At 46.1% G+C, this 20,571-nt stretch overlaps 1 protein-coding gene across 1 annotated transcript; it reads left to right on the top strand.

Annotated features, from left to right (window-relative positions):
* The first annotated feature begins 301 nt into the window (after window positions 1-301).
* On the top strand, window positions 302-20,312 carry LOC103281694 (BPTI/Kunitz domain-containing protein). The gene is made up of 4 exons (XM_008123771.3): window positions 302-659; window positions 16,279-16,455; window positions 17,660-17,800; window positions 18,526-20,312. Exons 1-4 carry the CDS (start codon window positions 581-583, stop codon window positions 18,708-18,710), a joined length of 582 nt encoding a protein of 193 aa, XP_008121978.1. The 5' UTR covers window positions 302-580; the 3' UTR covers window positions 18,711-20,312.
* Window positions 20,313-20,571: the final 259 nt, after the last annotated feature.

The raw sequence follows: 20,571 nt of genomic DNA, 5'->3' as shown, positions 1-20,571 counted from the left end.
CAGCAAGATTTATTTATTTACAGCATTCATATTCCGCCCTTCTTTCTCACCCCGACGGGGACTCAGGGCGGATCACATTACACATATAGGCAAACATTCAATGCCTTTTAACATAGAACAAAGACAAGACAAACATAGGCTCCGAGCGGGCCTCGAACTCATGACCTCCTGGTCAGAGTGACTAATTGCAGAATTAGTGCCTGTGCAGAAGCCGGTCCGGCTGGCCTCCCTCCAGGAGTGACACACGGTGGGCCTGCCCCACTGGCACGGAGGGCGCCCTGCCCCGTCGCCCGGGGCCGATGACTTGCTCCTTGGCGTCAAGGGAAACCCGCTGGACGGGTGCCAGCCAGGCCCTGCAGCCCCACCCAACGCAGGGAGGAGAGAGAGAGAGGGACATAGAGAGCAGCCCTCCTGCCCTGGCCCCACACGCCGCTCGGCCTCCTCCAGGGAAGGAAGGAAGGAAGGAAGGAAGGAAGGAAGGAAGGAAGGAAGGAAGGAAGGAAGGAAGGAAGGAAGGAAGGAAGGAAGGAAGAAAGGAAGGAAGGAAGGAAGGAAGGAAGGAAGGACAGACAGGCTCGCCATGAGCTCCGGCCTCTTGCTCTTCGCCCTGCTGGGAGCCCTCTCCCTCTGGGCCCACCTGCCCTCCGCCTCCAGCCAATGTGAGTCTCGGGGGGAGAGTTGGGGACACACTTGGGGCTGGGAAAAAGGGGGCCGGGGGTGCGTCTGCACTGCAGAAGGAACACACTTCCACACCCCTTGGAGCTGTGACAGGCCTCGAGGCACGGGAATGTCAAAGGCTTTCACACCAAGCCGGAATCCCTGGGGTGTTTGTTGTGTGGCTTCCAGGCTGTGCGGCCAATGTGTTCAGGCAGCATTTACTCCTGATGTTCCACCTGCATTTATTTATGTATTTATTTATTTACAGTATTGATTTATTTACAGTATTTATATCCCGCCCTTCTTTCTCACCCCGAAGGGGACTCAGGGCGGATCACATTACACATATAGGCAAACATTCAATGCCTTGACATAGAACAAAGACAAGACAAATGCAGGCTCCGACCTGGCCTCGGACTCATGACCTCTTGGTCAGAGTGATTTGTTGCAGCTGGCTGTGGCGCAGACTGGTGATCAGCCAGCTGCAGCCAGCTGCAACAAATCACTCTGACCAAGAGGCTGCTCACCAGTCTGCGCCACAGCCCGGGCCCATTTGTGGCTACTGACATCTTCAAAGGATCTGATGGGGATAAAACTGATGGAGTATATAATAATAATAATAATAATAATAATAATAATAATAATAATAATAATAATAATAACAATAATAATAATAATAACTTTATTTTTATACCCTGCCCTATCTCCTCAAAGGGACTCGGGGCGGCTTACATGGGGCCTAGCCCGATAAAACAATCAATATCAGTAACACGACTATAAAACAATTATACCAGTAAAACATCAATAGCAATAAAACAATCGTTAAAATAGGCAAGAAGCATACAAAAAACATACAATATTAAAACAGGAGACTAATTCATAAAATTCATAAATATCTACCAGTGGAATGTTCAGGGTGGGAGACATCAGTTTCAAGTTAGGTTGCTGTGAGTTTTCCCAGCTATGGCCATGTTCCAGAAGCATTCTCTCCTGATGTTTCGCCCACATCTATGGCAGGCATCCTCAGAGGTTGTGAGGTCTATTGGAACTAAACAAGTGGGATTTTTACATCTGTGGAATAATGTTCAGGGTGGGAGAAAGAACTCTTGTCTGTTGGAGGCAAGTGGGAATGTTGCAATTGGCCAGCTTGATAAGCATTGAGTGGCCTTGCAGCTTCAAAGCCTGGCTGCTTCCTGCCTGGGGGAATCCTTTGTTGGGAGGTGTTACCTGATCCTGATTGTTTCCTGTCTGGAATTCCCCTGTTTTCAGAGTGTTGTTCTTTATTTACGTATCATCGGCATAAACCTTTACTTTAACAATAATAATAATAGTAGTAGTCATCGTCGTAATGTGTTGTTGAAGGCTTTCATTGCCAGAATCTGTGATTTTTCCTGGCTGTCTGGCTATGTTCCAGAAGCATTCTCTCCTGATGTTTCGCCTACATCTGTGGCAGGCATCCCCAGAGGTTGTGAGGTCTGTTAGAAACGAGGCAAGTGGGGTTTATATATCTGTGGAATGATGTCCAGGGTGGGAGGAAGAACTCTTGCCTGTTGCCATTGCCCCCCTTGATAAGCATTGAATAGCCTTGCAGCTTTAAAGCCTGGCTCCTTCCTTTCTGGGGGAATCCTTTGTTGGGAGGTGTTAGCTGGCCGTAATTGTTTGCTGTCTGGAATTTCCCTGTTTTCAGAGTGTTGTTCCTTATTGACTGTTCTGATTCTTGAGTTTCTTTAATGCTGGTGGCCAGATTGTGTTCATTTCCATGGTTTCCTCCTTTCTGTTGGAATTGTCCACCTGCTTGTGTATTTCAGTGGCTTCTCTGTGTAGTCTGACATGATAGGTGTTGCAGGGGTCCAGCATTTCTGTGTTCACAGATAATAATATCCTGTGTCCAGGTTGGTTCATCACTTGCTCTGCTCTGGCTGACTTCCCTGGTTGAGTGAGTCTGCATGGCTTTTATGTTCCTTGGTTGCATTTGAGGATCCCTCTGTAGACTTCTTGTCCACGGAGCTTCATGGTATACGGGGAAGTCCTGCAGAGGTGAGAGGACCCCTCTTATTATTATTATTATTATTACAGTCAGAGACCAGGAGTGGAGGACGGAAGAAAGAACCATTGTCTGAGTTGCTGTGAGTTTTTCGGGCTATATGGCCATCTTCCAGTAGCATTCTCTCCTGGCGTTTCGCCTGCATCTTCAGAGATTTGTGCAGAGGTCTGTTGGAGGTAAGGCAAGTGGAGTGTATATATAGTAGAGTCTCACTTATCCAACATAAACAGGCCGGCAGAACGTTGGATAAGTGAATATGTTGGATAGTAAGGAGGGATTAAGGAAAAGCCTATTAAACATCAAATTAGGTTATGATTTTACAAATTAAGCACCAAAACAAATTGGACAGAAAAAGTAGTTCAATGCGCAGTAATGCTATGTAGTAATTACTGTATTTACGAATTTAGCACCAAAATATCACGATGTATTGAAAACATTGACTACAAAAATGCCTTGGATAATCCAGAACGTTGGATAAGTGAGACTCTACTGTATATATCTGTGGAATAATGTCCAGGGTGGGAGGGAGAAAGAACCCGTATTTATTTAAAGCAAGTGTGGATGTTGCAGTTAGCAAGCTTGAATAGCATAAGTAGCCATGAAGTCTGCAAAGTCAATCGGTGAAGGTATCCGCATAGAGGTAGCTTGGCTGTTGTTGCCTGGAGGCATCCTCTGTTTGGGATGTGTTAACTGCAAATGGCCATACAGCCCAAAAAGCTCACAGCAACACAGTTATTTCAGCCATGAAAGCCTTCAGCAACAGAACCATGGCATGTTGACCAAGTGTCAAGGGTGCATTAGCAAACTTGATTGGCAAGTGTTGAGTGGGACCCAGCACGCTTGCTAGCTGCATACGTGACACTTGGACCTCCCTCCGGGTGTTTTGGACTTCAACTTCCACCATTCCTGGTCTCAGGCCCTTTCCTTTCCCCCCTCAGCCGCTTAAGTGACTGTATATGTGGACATCACTTGATGGGTAATGTAGGAATCAGATTTATAACAGAAGCAGAAGATGGAAAAGCTCCACGATCTCTGCCAAAAGAAGACCAGGAGCAGATTGTGGTTCAGACTAGATATGTATTATTAAACCTAATTGGCTGGGGCTAGCACAGGCATGGGCCAACTTCAGCCTTCTCTCCAGGTATTTTGGACTGCAACTCCCACCATTCCTAACAGCCTCAGGCCCTTTCCTTTTCCCCCTCAGCCGCTTAAATAGCCCACCAAATATCCAGGCAGTCTGTATTTTACTAGTGGTTCAAGGGACTCCCGAAGGCCATCCATCCATCCCAACCCCGTTCTTCCAGGCAGGAAGGCACAGCCCACCTCTGCTCCAAACCCCCCAGAGAAGGAGGCTCCGCCAGACTCCTGGGCAGCCGTGGAGTCCATGGCTGAACACCTTTTATGGCCAGAAAGTTCTTCCTAATATCCAGGTGGAATCTCTCTGCCTGCAGTTTGAATCCATGGCGCCGTCATAATTTCCAGACCACTGACCATCTGGACACTTTCCACCTTGCCCACCTCCTTCTTGAATGGCTTTGCCCAGAACTGGACTTGGTGTTAGGTTATTCTTCCAAGGGTGGTCTGACCAAAGCAGAAGAAGAGAGTGGGACTATTGATACCTCAATCTGGGCATAGAATGGCACTGGCCTTTGTAGCTGCCGCATCACATCACTGACTCGTGTTCAGCTTGAGGTCTTCTCAGGTCAGGGGTGCTTTGATAGTGCTTTTCCTGGATGGCAGAAGGGGGTTGGACTAGATGGCCCATGGGGTCTCTTCCAAGATTCTAAGACCCCTTTTATGGGGGCTGCTGTCACTTCACCCGTCCCTGATCACTACATTTCCTTTCTTCTGCTTCAGTGTGGCACTCAAGGAGGGGGTGGGCAGGTCTCTGTCCGACTTCAGCCCCAAAGCCCCGGTGTGCTGCGTATCAGAGCCTATGGGCCTGGGAGCCCACCACTCCCTCTGAGAGGAGGCCGGTGAGTCAGGCACCTTGAGTCATAGATAGAATCATAGAATCATAGAATAGTAGAGTTGGAAAAGACCACATGGGCCATCCAGTCCAACCCCCTGCTAAGAAGCAGGAAATCGCATTCAAAGCACCCCCGACAGATGGCCATCCAGCCTCTGCTTAAAAGCTTCCAAAGAAGGAGCCTCCACCACAGTCCAGGGAAGAGAGTTCCACTGGTGAACAGCCCTTCTCACAGTGAGGAAGTTCTTCCTGATGTTCAGGTGGAATCTCCTTTCCTGTAGTTTGAAGCCATTGTTCCCTTGAGTCCTAGTCTGCAGGGCAGCAGAAAGGAAGCCCCCTCCCTCTTCCCTATGACTTCCCCTCACGTATTTGTACATGGCTCTCATCATGTCTCCTCTCAGCCTTCTCTTCTGCAGGCTAAACATGCCCAGCTCTTTAAGCCGCTCCTCATAGGGCTTGTTCTCCAGACCCTTCATCATTTTAGTCGCCCTCCTCTGGACGCTTTCCAGCTTGTCAACATCTCCCTTCATCTGCGGTGCCCAAAATTGGACACAGTGTGATTCCAGGTGTGGTCTGACCAAGGCAGAATAGAATAAGGGGGAGCAGGACTTCCCTGGATCTAGACGCTATTCCCCTCTTGATGCAGGACAGAATCCCATTGGCTTTCTTAGCAGCCGCATCACATTCCTGGCTCATGTTCACCTTCCTCTCCACGAGGACTCCAAGGTCTTTTTCGCACACACTGTTGTCTAGCCAGGTGTCCCCCATTCTGTATCTTTGATTTCCATTTTTTCTGCCGAAGTGAAGTATCTTGCATTGGTCCCTGTTGAACTTCATTTTGTGAGTTTCGGCCAATCATCTCTCTAGTCTGTCAAGATCGTTTTGAATTCTGCTCCTGTCTTCTGGAGTGATGGCTCTCCCTCCCAGTTTGGTGTCGTCTGCAAACTTGATGATCGTGCCTTCTAACCCTTCGTCTAAGTCGTTAATAAAGATGTTGAACAGAACCGGGCCCAGGACGGAGCCCTGCTGATGGCACTCCACTCGTCACTTCTTTCCAAGATGAAGATGACGCATTGGTGAGAATCACCCTTTGGGTTCGTTCGCTTAGCCAATTACAGATCCACCTAACCGTAGTTTTGTCTAGCCCACATTTTACTAGTTTGTTTGCCAGAGTCCTCCTTGTAGCAGAGACTCAGCAGAGAGAGACTCACTCACCCTCCCTGGACTCCCTCTGACGTCAAAGGCCTCAAGTGCTCTCTCTCCTGAGCCAAAGGAAACTTCCCTGGGGGTCCTTCTGAACCGGCACACCTTGCTCTCCCATTGCCAAGAGTCATGAAGTGTCACTCTTGGCACGATGAACGGGAAGAGGGATGAGCGCGGGGATCCACCGCTCAGGCTGAAAGGAAGCCTTGTTTGGGCTCCTGATGAAACCCACCCTCTGGGTCCCCCATAGAGGGAATGGGGTGGGGTAAAACTAACAAAATGAGAGATGAGCCAAAGCTAACACAATGGAGCGCAACCGGGGCAAATGCACTTAGGTAGAAAAAAAGGAAAAGGCAAAGAGGCGGAATGGGAGACGATGCCTGGCTCCTCAGCAGGACGCGTGGAAAAGATCTCGGAGTCCTCGTGGGGAGCAAGGGGGACAGGGGCCAGGAAGACCATGCGGCAGCTCAAAAAAACCATGGGATCTTGGCCTGCATCAAGAGGAGGACCTCTTATTTATTTATTTATTCATTTATTTGCACAGGGTCTATTCCCATCCCAATGGGCACTTCCAAGAATTTGCAGCACTTTATCAGTCACCTCGTGTTTACAATATTTATATGCTGCACTTTACCCAGTCTACTTTTACAACCTCTCCATTTTAATCCATGTTTTTATTAGCTCTTGACATTTGTTTTTACTGGCTAATGTTTAAATTTTTATAATTGTGCATGTCTCTTGTCTATTGTTGTGTTTTATATTGGTATTGTTTTTATTCAGGCTTAGCCCCATGTAAGCCGCCCTGAGTCCCCTTTGGGGAGATAGAGGCAGGGTATAAAAATAAAGTTATTATTATTATTATTATTATTATTATTAATATTATATTGCTATTGTTTTTATTTGGGCTTGGCCCCATGTAAGCCGTCCTGAGTCCCCTTTGGGGAGATAGAGGCAGGGTATAAAAATAAAGTTATTATTATTATTATAATAATTATTATTAATATTATATTGCTATTGTTTTTATTTGGGCTTGGCCCCATGTAAGTCGCCCTGAGTCCCCTTTGGGGAGATAGAGGCAGGGTATAAAAATAAAGTTATTATTATTATTATTATTATTATTATTATTATTATTATTAATATTATATTGCTATTGTTTTTATTCAGGCTTGGCCCCATGTAAGCCGCCCTGAGTCCCCTTTGGAGAGATAGAGGCAGGGTATAAATATAAAGTTATTATTATTATTATTATTATTATTATTATTATTAATATTATATTGCTATTGTTTTTATTTGGGCTTGGCCCCATGTAAGCCGCCCTGAGTCCCCTTTGGGGAGATAGAGGCAGGGTATAAAAATAAAGTTATTATTATTATTATTATTATTATTATTATTATTAATATTATATTGCTATTGTTTTTATTTGGGCTTGGCCCCATGTAAGCCGCCCTGAGTCCCCTTTGGGGAGATAGAGGCAGGGTATAAATATAAAGTTATTATTATTATTATTATTATTATTATTATTATTAATATTATATTGCTATTGTTTTTATTTGGGCTTGGCCCCATGTAAGCCGCCCTGAGTCCCCTTTGGGGAGATAGAGGCAGGGTATAAAAATAAAGTTATTATCATTATTATTATTATTATTATTAATATTATATTGCTATTGTTTTTATTTGGGCTTGGCCCCATGTAAGCCGCCCTGAGTCCCCTTTGGGGAGATAGAGGCGGGGTATAAAAATAAAGTTATTATTATTATTATTATTAATATTATATTGCTATTGTTTTTATTTGGGCTTGGCCCCATGTAAGCCGCCCTGAGTCCCCTTTGGGGAGATAGAGGCAGGGTATAAAAATAAAGTTGTTATTATTATTATTATTATTATTATTATTAATATTAATATTATATTGCTATTGTTTTTATTTGGGCTTGGCCCCATGTAAGCCGCCCTGAGTCCCCTTTGGGGAGATAGAGGCAGGGTATAAAAATAAAGTTATTATTATTATTATTATTAATATTATATTGCTATTGTTTTTATTTGGGCTTGGCCCCATGTAAGCCGCCCTGAGTCCCCTTTGGGGAGATAGAGGCGGGGTATAAAAATAAAGTTATTATTATTATTATTATTAATATTATATTGCTATTGTTTTTATTTGGGCTTGGCCCCATGTAAGCCGCCCTGAGTCCCCTTTGGGGAGATAGAGGCGGGGTATAAAAATAAAGTTATTATTATTATTATTATTATTAATATTATATTGCTATTGTTTTTATTTGGGCTTGGCCCCATGTAAGCCGCCCTGAGTCCCCTTTGGGGAGATAGAGGCAGGGTATAAAAATAAAGTTATTATTATTATTATTATTATTATTATTATTATTAATATTAATATTATATTGCTATTGTTTTTATTTGGGCTTGGCCCCATGTAAGCCGCCCTGAGTCCCCTTTGGGGAGATAGAGGCAGGGTATAAATATAAAGTTATTATTATTATTATTATTATTATTATTATTATTATTAATATTATATTGCTATTGTTTTTATTTGGGCTTGCCCCATGTAAGCCGCCCTGAGTCCCCTTTGGGGAGATAGAGGCAGGGTATAAAAATAAAGTTATTATCATTATTATTATTATTATTATTAATATTATATTGCTATTGTTTTTATTTGGGCTTGGCCCCATGTAAGCCGCCCTGAGTCCCCTTTGGGGAGATAGAGGCGGGGTATAAAAATAAAGTTATTATTATTATTATTATTAATATTATATTGCTATTGTTTTTATTTGGGCTTGGCCCCATGTAAGCCGCCCTGAGTCCCCTTTGGGGAGATAGAGGCAGGGTATAAAAATAAAGTTATTATTATTATTATTATTATTATTATTATTAATATTAATATTATATTGCTATTGTTTTTATTTGGGCTTGGCCCCATGTAAGCCGCCCTGAGTCCCCTTTGGGGAGATAGAGGCAGGGTATAAAAATAAAGTTATTATTATTATTATTATTAATATTATATTGCTATTGTTTTTATTTGGGCTTGGCCCCATGTAAGCCGCCCTGAGTCCCCTTTGGGGAGATAGAGGCGGGGTATAAAAATAAAGTTATTATTATTATTATTATTAATATTATATTGCTATTGTTTTTATTTGGGCTTGGCCCCATGTAAGCCGCCCTGAGTCCCCTTTGGGGAGATAGAGGCGGGGTATAAAAATAAAGTTATTATTATTATTATTATTAATATTATATTGCTATTGTTTTTATTTGGGCTTGGCCCCATGTAAGCCGCCCTGAGTCCCCTTTGGGGAGATAGAGGCAGGGTATAAAAATAAAGTTATTATTATTATTATTATTATTATTATTATTATTATTATTATTAATATTAATATTATATTGCTATTGTTTTTATTTGGGCTTGGCCCCATGTAAGCCGCCCTGAGTCCCCTTTGGGGAGATAGAGGCAGGGTATAAAAATAAAGTTATTATTATTATTATTATTAATATTATATTGCTATTGTTTTTATTTGGGCTTGGCCCCATGTAAGCCGCCCTGAGTCCCCTTTGGGGAGATAGAGGCGGGGTATAAAAATAAAGTTATTATTATTATTATTATTATTATTATTATTATTAATATTATATTGCTATTGTTTTTATTTGGGCTTGGCCCCATGTAAGTCGCCCTGAGTCCCCTTTGGGGAGATAGAGGCAGGGTATAAATATAAAGTTATTATTATTATTATTATTATTATTATTATTAATATTATATTGCTATTGTTTTTATTTGGGCTTGGCCCCATGTAAGTCGCCCTGAGTCCCCTTTGGGGAGATAGAGGCAGGGTATAAAAATAAAGTTATTATTATTATTATTATTATTATTATTAATATTATATTGCTATTGTTTTTATTTGGGCTTGGCCCCATGTAAGCCGCCCTGAGTCCCCTTTGGGGAGATAGAGGCAGGGTATAAAAATAAAGTTATTATTATTATTATTATTATTATTATTATTATTATTATTATATTGCTTTTGTTTTATTTGGGCTTGGCCCCATGTAAGCCGCCCTGAGTCCCCTTCGGGGAGATAGAGGCAGGGTATAAATATAAAGTTATTATTATTATTATTATTAATATTATATTGCTATTGTTTTTATTCGGGCTTGGCCCCATGTAAGCCGCCCTGAGTCCCCTTTGGGGAGATAGAGGCAGGGTATAAAAATAAAGTTATTATTATTATTATTATTATATTGCTATTGTTTTTATTTGGGCTTGGCCCCATGTAAGCCGCCCTGAGTCCCCTTTGGGGAGATAGAGGCAGGGTATAAAAATAAAGTTATTATTATTATTATTATTATTATTATTATTATTAATAATAATAATATTATATTGCTATTGTTTTTATTTGGGCTTGGCCCCATGTAAGTCGCCCTGGGTCCCCTTTGGGGAGATAGAGGCAGGGTATAAAAATAAAGTTATTATTATTATTATTATTATTATTATTATTATTATTATTAATTTACAGTATTTATATTCCGCCCTTCTTTCTCACCCCGAAGGGGATTCAGGGTGGATCACATTACACATATAAGGCAACACATTCAATGCCTTAACATAGAACAAAGACAGAGACAAACGCAGGCTCCAAGCTGGCCTCGAACTCATGACCTCTTGGTCAGAGTGATTTGTTGCAGCTGGCTGCTCACCAGCCTGCGCCACAGCCCAGGCCCCTCTGGATCCAGGGAAGTCATGCTCCTGATCTCTTCTCTTCCGCCTTGGTCAGACCACTTTACCTGGAATCACACTGTGTCCCATTCTGGGCACCACGACTGAAGGGAGATGCTGACTCTAAGCCGGAATGTGTCCAGAGGAAGAGGGCGACTCAAAGGATCAAGGGTCTGGAGAACAAGAATCCCAACGAGGAGCGGCTGAAAGAGCTGGTCATGTTTAGCCTGCAGAACAGGAGGCTGAGAGAGAGGAGGCCATGGATCAAGAGGGGAGGGGAAGGAAGTCCTAGCGGGGAGGGAGGGGGCTTCCTTTCTGCTGCCCTGGAGACTAGAACGCAGTGGAGCAACGGCTTCAAACTACAGGAAACAAAGACTATTCCACCTGAACATCAGGAAGAACTTCCTGACTGTGTGAGAGAGAAAGCTGTTCAGCAGGGGAACTCCCTGCTGCAGAGTGTGGTGGAGGCTCCTTCTTTGGAGGCTTTTAAGCAGAGACTGGGTGGCCATCTGTGGGGGGGGGGGGGCTTTGAAGGCAATTTTCCTGCTTCTTAACAGAATGGGGTTGGACTGGGTGGCCCACCAGGTCTCTTCCAACTTGTCAGGACCCAGACTGCGGAGCACCAATAACCATGCGCAGAGACCAGAATCTATCTAATATCTTTATTAAGGGAATATATAAAGTCAATAAAAACAAGTGGAGAATAAAGTTCAGAAATAGACCTTTCAGGAAAGGTCAATTATAGTCCAGGAAAATAATGTCCAATATAAGATATTAAGGTCCAAAGTTATAATCCAATAACCAAAACACACACTTGCTAAGCAAGTGTGGGGAGAAGACAAGGTCCTTTAGTCCATAGAAACTTGACAACAAGGCTGGAAACAAACTAGATTCTTGGCAAACAAGACTTGATACGAGGCAACAAGAAGCAAGAACAAGGTCCGTGGCGAGGTCCGGGGAACAAGGCAGGCTTGGAACTTGGTCCTGGAAACAAGGAACTGGAGTTGCGTAGTCCACACACGATCTCACTCCTCAAGCTGACGAGTTGACTCCGCAAAGTTTCCTTTGCGGCAAAACACCTAAATAGGGTCTCATTTCCCGCCAGAAGAACACTTTCCCTGGAGAACTAAAAGTGAAACCCAAGCTGTGTCCAGATGCATAACTCCTTAGAATTTCCCAAGGGAAGCAACTTAATCAGCTAATTGTCTGGCAGCGATTCTGGCGCTTTGGCGATTCGCCTCCCTAGCGCCTCTATCTCTATTATAATTATCCTTACGAGAAAACGGGGGAGAATTCTGCCCAAGGCTTGTTTGGCTGACTTCTTGAGGGCAAACATCCTGCAGGTGCAGGGGCTCCGATTCTGGCTGAATCAGTGGGAAACCCAAGTTTTCCTCTTCGTCCGCCCCAATAGTACTAGGAACGGGACTACATGGCCCATGAGACATCACACAACACTAGGATTCTGTGATTCTATGTTCACCGGAGGCACAAATCTTCTGCCTTTTGCTTCTGGGGAGAGTGGGTTTGTTCTGGGACCCCATTCATGCTGCACTTTGGACTGTCACAGGGTAATACTGGGACGTATAGTTTAAAGAGATATTTTCAATTCCCTGCCAAGAAGCTCCCAAATGGCAAATACTGGGATTCTGTAAAGGACAGCCTCGGTGGTTGATGTAGTGTCAAAGCCTAGGAGTGTGTGATGCGAAAGAGAGCAGCGCCTGCAGCCTCCTCTCCGTGTTGCTCTCAGGGGTTGAGGCACTGCTGACCTTTCTTGGAGGCAGGGGTTGCTCCCCCCCCCCCCAGGGGCACGCTCGTGTGAACTTCACAACAAAGAGAAGAGCCGTGTGTGTGCATCTGTGGCTGTGTGCATACAGAGCTAGACTACTTTGGAGGGTGACCATCCTCAAGTCGGCTTCGGTTGACGGCCACCCCGTGAGCGACAGACCTCTGGATCTTCTTACCATTGACTTCCCTGTTGAGCTCTTGTAAACCTGTGCCTTCCTTGGCTGAATCTCTTCCTGTTGGGAATGGAAAAGCCGTTAAGCTCTAATCACCTTCTTTAATGAGGTAATTTCCCATTAAAATAGCAAAGAACTGCAGCAGCGTGAGACTTACTTGGGTGTGAGTTTGGAAGGCCTCTATGTCATCAGGAAGGCAAAGGGTTGCAAAATTAGCTTTAAAGTTTAAAAGCATTTATTGAGGTAAAAAGAAATCCATTGATGGATAGAAAAGGTTAGGACCTAACTAGCTAATCTTTCCTGTTCTAATACACACAGACGGATCAAAATAACAAAGGTCTAGATAAGCTACAGCTTGGCTATTAGAGGACAGAGGTGCGTCCTCTCTGGAACAAAGCAGGAAGAAGGAATGGCGACCAGCCTCGTGGGTCGCTTCTTCTCTAGGGCCATAAACATTCCAAAGGACCAAATTGGGGAAGTTACGTCAAAGCCCTAGGAGAGATCATATTTCTAGAAACATCAAAGGGTGGGCTGGCCTAAACAGGACGGGAAGCAGGAAACAATGGTGAAGCCTATCTAGGCAGGCTTTGGAAACGGGGAAAGGATTCCCTCAGTCTAAGTCTATCATCTATCTGAATACATTTAGACTTGAGTAGTCCAGGATGAATCCCAACACCTTCCAGTTTTCCAAGCATTTTTTCTCATGATGCGGCCAAAGTACAACAGCCTCAGCAGAGTCCTCTTCACTTCTTAGAAGAGTCCAGGCCTAATTTGCTATACTTTCCATTGATTTGTCTTTGGATCTGCCTCTGCAGGACAGAATTAATGCAGTTTGACCCCCTCTTTAACTACCATGACTCAATGATATGGGATCCTGGGAGTTGTAGTTTTGCAAGACCTTTAGCCTTCTCTGGGAGCTGGGCGGGAGATTCACAGGAGGCCACGGCTGAGGGAAAGTTGGCGTGCAAAACCACTTTGCATCTCAATCAAGAAATAGAAACAGGATATAATACCATATAATAATGAAATGCCCTGAAAGAAATGTGCATGGCTACGATACTTGAAATGCCCAGCCAAAAATGATCTGGTGGACCCCGGCCCTTCCTTGGCATCAGGAATGTGATTATGGCCAGGCAATAATCTGCATAAGAGAAATATCGGCTGGGCTTTCTGGTGATTCGCAACAGAACTCAGCCTGTGCCTTTCATCCCCAATGGCAAAAGTGACCCCAATTTGAGGATTTGTGAGGAGCCAGGATGCTCTCACCTGGGGAAAGTTTCCAAGGAGTAAGTCTCATTGCACAAGAAGGGACATATTCCTGAGTAAATGTGCCTGGAGCCTCTTTCTTCCTCTGGAGGCCTTTAAGCAGATGCCGGATGGCCCTCTGTCAGGAGAGAGTAGATTGTGCCTTCCAGCCTGGCAGAAGGGGTTGGACTGGGTGTCCTTTGGGTTCCCCTTCCAACTATAGGAAGTCCAACCCTGAAGTCCAGTGGAGACTCTTTCTTCCCTGGAGGCTTGAAAAAAGTTCAAGTCCTCTGTCCGGAGGGCTTGGATGGTGTCTTCCTGCCTGGCTGAAGGGAGTTGGACTGGATGGCCTTTGGGGGTCCCTTCCAGTTTGAGGAATCCTGTGGTTCGTTCTTGGCATCCTCCTCCAGCCGTCATTTTCCTGCAGATGGAACCGCAAAGCCTTTTCCAGGAACGCCTTGTTCTCACATGATTTCTCTGCAAATCCGCCTTGGAGCCACACATGCCTTGCTTTCCCACAGCAGCCTCTGCAAGAGCCGCCAGAATGAATAAGCTCTTAGAACACGAAATCTTTGGCGGAAGGAAAGGCTTAGATATGAGACTGGTCAGCAGGACAGGCATTTTAAAGGACTGGGAGGGGAAAGCGGGCAGGAGGGAGGCTGATGTTGCTCTGCCTTGGAGACCCTGGAGTTGCCTTCCTTCTCTGGAGGTGTTCAAGCAGAGGCTGAAGGCTCTCTGTCGGGAGGGATTGGTGTTGTGGTCATCTTTGGGCGGTTAGACTCAACTTAACCCTCTCTGGGGGAGATTCCACCAAAAATCAGCAGAGTAGCAAAAGCAAAAGCTTTCAAATCCAACAGTTACGTACACGGGGCAAGCAAGAGAAGCCTTTGACCATTTAGGATGGCAATGGACTGCAGAGTCTCAGTAAAAGTTCAAAAAGTATTTATTCAGGTAAAAGGAACTTCATTGTAAATAGAAAGGCTTGGGAGCTGTCTAGTCTACTCTAGACTGGTTTCTAAGGAAAAACAACAAACATCTAAATGTTTGTTGCCAGGAGAGATGGCAGGACGTGTTGTTAGCTTGAAGAACAAAGGAGAAGAGAGAACCTAAATGGTTCCAACCTCATGGTGCAGTTTACTGGGGCCATAAAAGACATTCTGACCAATGGGAAGTTAGTGTCCCTGGAGATTCACATTTCCACTAACTTCAAAGTAAGGGATGTGACGTGAACAGGATAGAGTGAAACACAGTAAAGCCTGTCTAGGCATGCTTTGGAAACAGGGAAAGGATTCCCTCCATCTAACTCTATCATCTATGTAACTACATCTAGACTTGAGTAGTCCAGGGTGATTTCCCAACAATTGGGATGTGTCTCCCTGCCTGGCAGAAAGAAGGGGGTTGGACTGGGTGACCTTTGGTGGTCTCTTCCAACGCTGCGGTTCTATATATTTCCCATGCGATGGGTAGATGCCACGTGTGCTGGTTCACTGCACATGTATGTATTCAAATGGTGCTCTGCATTTCAAATGGAAAAAAGTATGGTTTGCTCCAGGGAATTTCTTTTCAAAAATAATATTTACAGTGTTTATATTCTGTCCTTCTTTCTCACCCCAGAGGGGACTCAGGGCGGATCACATTACACATATAAATGGCAAACATTCTATGTCTTACGACATACGACATATAGACAGACAGACGTGGAGGCAATTTAATATTTTCCAGCTTCTGGCTTCATGAGGGTATGCTCGATACCGGCCACAGGAGGAGCTGCTGCTTCATTGTCCACTAGTGACACCGAGTCCTTGATGGTAGTACTTCCTCATTCCTTTCCACGCACTACTGGAAGGTTTTATCGTGTCGTAAATTGGTTAAATTAGCCTCCCCACATAAAGCGGTAACTAAATTTTCTACTTGACAGATGCAACTATCTTTCAAGCTGCTTAGGTCAACAGCAAGCTAGGCTATTAATGGTCGAGAGCTCAACCCAACCCGGGCTTTGGTCTCATGACCACAGCCTGGCCATATTTTCATACCATCAGTGGTCAGATCCCTGGATGCCGAATCCACAAATACAGAGGACGGAGTGCACATCGCTAAGGTGTTTTTGGTCCATTTCATTTCTGCAAAGGGCACCGTGCTATTCTGATATGCCTAAGAATTGGCAGCAGAGATAAAATGTTGCAACTGGTGCCAGAAGAACAAATGACCTTCTTGCACAATGGGCTGGGTTGTGGCACAGCTGGTTAGGAGCCAGCTGCAATAAATCACTTCTGACCGAGGTCATGAGAGTGAAGCTCGGGTTGGATTGAGCCCCTGACCATTAATAGCCTAGCTCACTGTTGACCTAAGCAGATTGAAATACAGTCGAGTTGAAAATTTAGGTACCACTTTATGTGGGGAGGCTAATTTAACTAATTGACAACACCAGGGGGTGGGCTAGATGGCCTTCTCTGGGGTCCCTTCTCACCCCTGTCTCTCTGCTTCCGTCTTCCAGTCCAGGACCCCTGTGGCCACTTCCCCAGGGAGAAGGACCACTGCGGGGAGCCCAAGCCCCGCTTCTTCTTCAATGGCTCCTCCAAGGCCTGCGAGCCCTTCCTCTCCCGAGGGTGTCCCTGGAACCTGAACCGGTTTCACACCGTGGAGGAATGCCGGCGCCACTGTGCCAAGATCAGTGAGTGAGGGAAGGAGGGAGAGAGGGAGGGAGAGGGTGGCGGTGGCAATGTTGCCGGTGGGACGCTGAGGGAACGCCAGCATGCAGCAGTCTTCTTGGTCACAGCATGAAAGGGAAGACCTCCGACACTCAGACCCCCAGGACTCAGACCCCCGACACTCAGACCCCGACACTCAAACCCCTGACACTCAGACCCCGACACTCAGACCCCCGATACTTAGAGGTCTGAGTGTCAGAGGTCTGAGTGTCAGGAGTCTGAGTGCCAGAGGTCTGGGTGTCAGGACTCTGAGTGTCAGGGGTCAGAGTGTCAGGGGTCTGAGTGTCAGAGGTCTAAGTGTCGGGAGTCTGAGTGCCAGAGGTCTGAGTGTCAGGGGTCTGAGTGTCAGGGGTCTGAGTGTCAGGGGCCAGAGTGTCGGGGTCTGAGTGTCAGAGGTCTGAGTGTCGGGGATCTGAGCGTCGGGGATCTGATTGTTGGAGTCTGATTGTCAGAGGTCTGATTGTCAGAGGTCTGAGTGTCAGAGGTCTGAGTGTCAGGGGTCTGAGTGTCAGGGGTCTGAGTGTCAGGGGTCTGAGTGTCAGGGGTCAGAGTGTCGGGGTCTGAGTGTCAGGGGTCTGAGTGTCGGGGGTCTGATTGTTGGAGTCTGATTGTCAGAGGTCTGATTGTCAGGGGTCTGAGTGTCAGGGGTCTGAGTGTCAGGGGTCTGAGTGTCAGGGGTCTGATTGTCAGGGGTCTGAGTGTCAGGGGTCTGAGTGTCAGGGGTCTGAGTGTCAGGGGTCAGAGTGTCGGGGTCTGAGTGTCAGGGGTCTGAGTGTCGGGGGTCTGATTGTTGGAGTCTGATTGTCAGAGGTCTGATTGTCAGAGGTCTGAGTGTCAGAGGTCTGAGTGTCAGGGGTCTGAGTGTCAGGGGTCTGAGTGTCAGGGGTCTGAGTGTCAGGGGTCAGAGTGTCGGGGTCTGAGTGTCAGGGGTCTGAGTGTCGGGGGTCTGATTGTTGGAGTCTGATTGTCAGAGGTCTGATTGTCAGGGGTCTGAGTGTCAGGGGTCTGAGTGTCAGGGGTCTGAGTGTCAGGGGTCTGATTGTCAGGGGTCTGAGTGTCAGGGGTCTGAGTGTCAGGGGTCTGAGTGTCGGGGTCTGAGAAGGGAATAGGGCTGGATGATCTCTGCAGCCTGGGACTCCCTGACCTTTGAGTTTCCCTGTGTTGCAGAAAAGGCCGGGTTCTGCCCCCCGAGTCCCACAGGCTTCACCACCGAGTGCCTGACGCACTGCATCCACGACGGCGGCTGCCCTGGAGCCCAGAAGTGCTGCTCCTATGGATGCGCCTTGCGCTGCTCCGACCCGGTCAAAGGTGAGGTGGGAGGGGAGACGGGGTGGGTGGGGGAGAGAGAGATCTTGCCCACAGGAGGATGGGGACCAGGGTGAAGAATGGGGGGGGCAGGCTCCCTTCTGCTCATAGCTTTCCAAATGTCAGTAGTAGTAGTTCTAGTAGGAGTTGCATGTGGTGGAAGCTCCTTTGGAGGCTTTTAAGCAGAGGCTGGATGGCCATCTGCCAGGGGTACTTTGTGCTTTTCCTACAAAAGGGAGTTGGACTGGATGGCCCGTGTTGTCTCTTGGGTCTGTGAATGAGACACAAAGCAGCTCTTGGGCCCCAGCCCTGAGTTTTCCAAGCCATAAAACTGCAAATGTGTGCCGTTAAATGTTAATGGATTCAATCCATATTAAAAGAGAATCCACCTAAATGTTGGGGAGAACTTCCTGATGGTTAGAGCTGTTGGGCAGTGAGATCTTCTTTTGCCTGGGAGTTTTTAAGCAGAGGTCAAGTGGCCATCTGTTGGGAAGGTTTGGAGGGTGGCAGATGTGGGCTGGACTGGATGGCCTTTGGGTGCTCCTTCTGGGTGAGGAAAGGGTCAGTGGAGCAGGGAAGAAAGGACTGGGACTCCTATTAGCGCAGATCAGAGGGGTCCAAGGCCACCCTCTCCTTTTTGCATGGGAAGACTTCTTTCCCAGACTGACCACCCTTGTCCTGCCTTTGCAAGTGGTCACTGACCTCCCTGTGCTCCCCTCTTCTCCCAGACCTTTGCCAGCTGCCTCCTGAGGCCGGTCCCTGTGGCGCCAAACTCCAGAGGTGGTATTTCGACGGGGCCACCAAGTCCTGCAAGCGGTTCACCTTTGGCGGGTGCCTCGGGAACAAGAACAACTTCCAGAAGCGCAAGGAGTGCCGCCAGAGGTGCCTCCAGAGAGCCAGCGGCCAGCGCTGAAGGCCACGCTTGCCCAGGGACCTCCCGTGTTGCCAGCAAACGTACCTGACACTCAGACCCGAAAAGGGCAAAGTGGATGTGGGTGGGCTGGAAGGGGCCCCAGTGGCTCCTCCTTCCTGACCCCCATCACCCCCCGGACTCAGCTGTGTGCCCGCAGGAAGAGGCCATCTCCCTCAAAGAAGGCTCCTGATCCTCTGAGCCATCAGCATCCGGATTCACGGTCTGTTCGACAAGGAAGAGTCCAGGATACTCCTGCAAGTGGAAGTTAACCTACTGTTAGATCCCACGTCCCTTTCCTTTTGCCACAAGTTAGAAAGATCAGCTTTCACCGTCTGCCATGATAGGTCCAAAGGCCCGACTCTGTGAGCCAAACATGAAGGGGCATCCGACAGAGGTTAGCTTCAAGGAAATGGGCTTTTGGGAAATACTGTCACCTCTCATTTTCGAGCCCTCACTCACCACGTCATCACAGTCATTAAATACTTCTGAGACACCCACTTACGAAATGGCACCCTACTGTGTCTATCACATGACGTAGACCTCAAGTGCCGGGTAGAGGTATCTTGGGGTTAAACAAGTGTTGCAAAGTGTTATCTTTTCAGGCAGTTCCTAAGCTGGTTGGCAAGTGACTTTTGCAAATTTTTTTCGTGTCAGGAGCAACCGGAGTTGCTTCTGGAGTGAGAGAATTGGCCGTCTGCAAGGACGTTGCCCAGGGGACGCCCGGATGTTTTGATGTTTTACCATCCTTCTGAGAGGGAGGCTTCTCTCATGTCCCCACATGGAGCTGGAGCTGACAGAGGGAGCTCATCCGCGCTCTCCTCGGGTGGGATTCGAACCTGGCAGCTTTCAGGTCAGCAACCCAACCTTCAAGTCTTTTATCCCCTAGGCCACCGGAGGCTCCAGTTATCTGGATAGAGATGAGCAAAACCCCAAGGGCCATCCAGTCCAACCATGTAGCAAAAGCACAATCAAAGCACCGCTGACAGATGACCATCCTGCCTCTGAATAATAATGAATAATAATAATAAAAATAAAATATTATCTTACTTCGCAATTGTGTAGCCCTTACTTTGAAAGTACTGTAGTTTTTTTTACTCCAGAAACTTTGTTTTTGTGCCCACAAAACTATGTTAAATTGGTGGAGACTTATTGCTAGGATTACTATTATTCATAATTATTATTATTATCGTTTAGAAGTAACACTTAGTTAACAAGTATTTTCTGAAGGAGAGGAAGGGAAGGAGAAAAAGAAGCTAAAGTAAAAGGGTGATGCTCCCAGCCCCCAAAAGCACATGCATGCACCCCACCCACCGTCCCTCCGGTTCCCAACTCCCAGTCAATCCCACTAAATAAAAAGAATCAGGAAAAGAAAGGAAAATCAAAAAAATTCAACTGTGATGCTGAAGAGGGGAGGAGGAGCCGAGATCAGCTCCCACTTGCTTTCGTGTCGGGCAGGTTTTCATAACGGATGTGGTCCCGAAGTATCGAATGTACCGAATGAAACAGAGGAAACGAATTCCGCGCACAAACCTATTGTACATTTTCAAATAAAAGTGCAGAACCAGCCAGATGAATACCGGCTGTCAAAGCTCTAGAAAGGCCTCTGAATCTTACTGTGTTTTTAATTGACAGCTTCCTGCGCACATTTTTGCACTTTTAGTCTCAATGTGTTGGAGGGATGAGTGATGCGAACTCATTCTTGAATGGCCTTCTTTAATTGCTCCTTAAAATCACACCCGGTTTCTCCAGGAGGATGGCATTTTAATAGCCCATTTCCTATTACTTGTTGTTATTTCTTCATTTTTGTTTACTGACACAGCATGATCACCTGGAAAGAAACATCCTACTATTGCATTATGCA

The sequence above is a fragment of the Anolis carolinensis genome, chromosome 4 (assembly GCF_035594765.1).
Source record: "Anolis carolinensis isolate JA03-04 chromosome 4, rAnoCar3.1.pri, whole genome shotgun sequence".
In the NCBI taxonomy this organism is placed as follows: Eukaryota; Metazoa; Chordata; class Lepidosauria; order Squamata; family Dactyloidae; genus Anolis; species Anolis carolinensis.
This window is presented reverse-complemented; position numbering and strand designations above follow the sequence as displayed.

Bases quoted from the DNA above. Each gene is read 5' to 3' on its own strand.
- LOC103281694 (XM_008123771.3), top strand. From the start codon at position 581: ATGAGCTCCGGCCTCTTGCTCTTCGCCCTGCTGGGAGCCCTCTCCCTC. The intron at 660-16,278 runs GTGAGTCTCGGG...TCCGTCTTCCAG, and splicing joins GCCCTCCGCCTCCAGCCAAT to TCCAGGACCCCTGTGGCCAC. The intron at 16,456-17,659 runs GTGAGTGAGGGA...CCTGTGTTGCAG, and splicing joins GCGCCACTGTGCCAAGATCA to AAAAGGCCGGGTTCTGCCCC.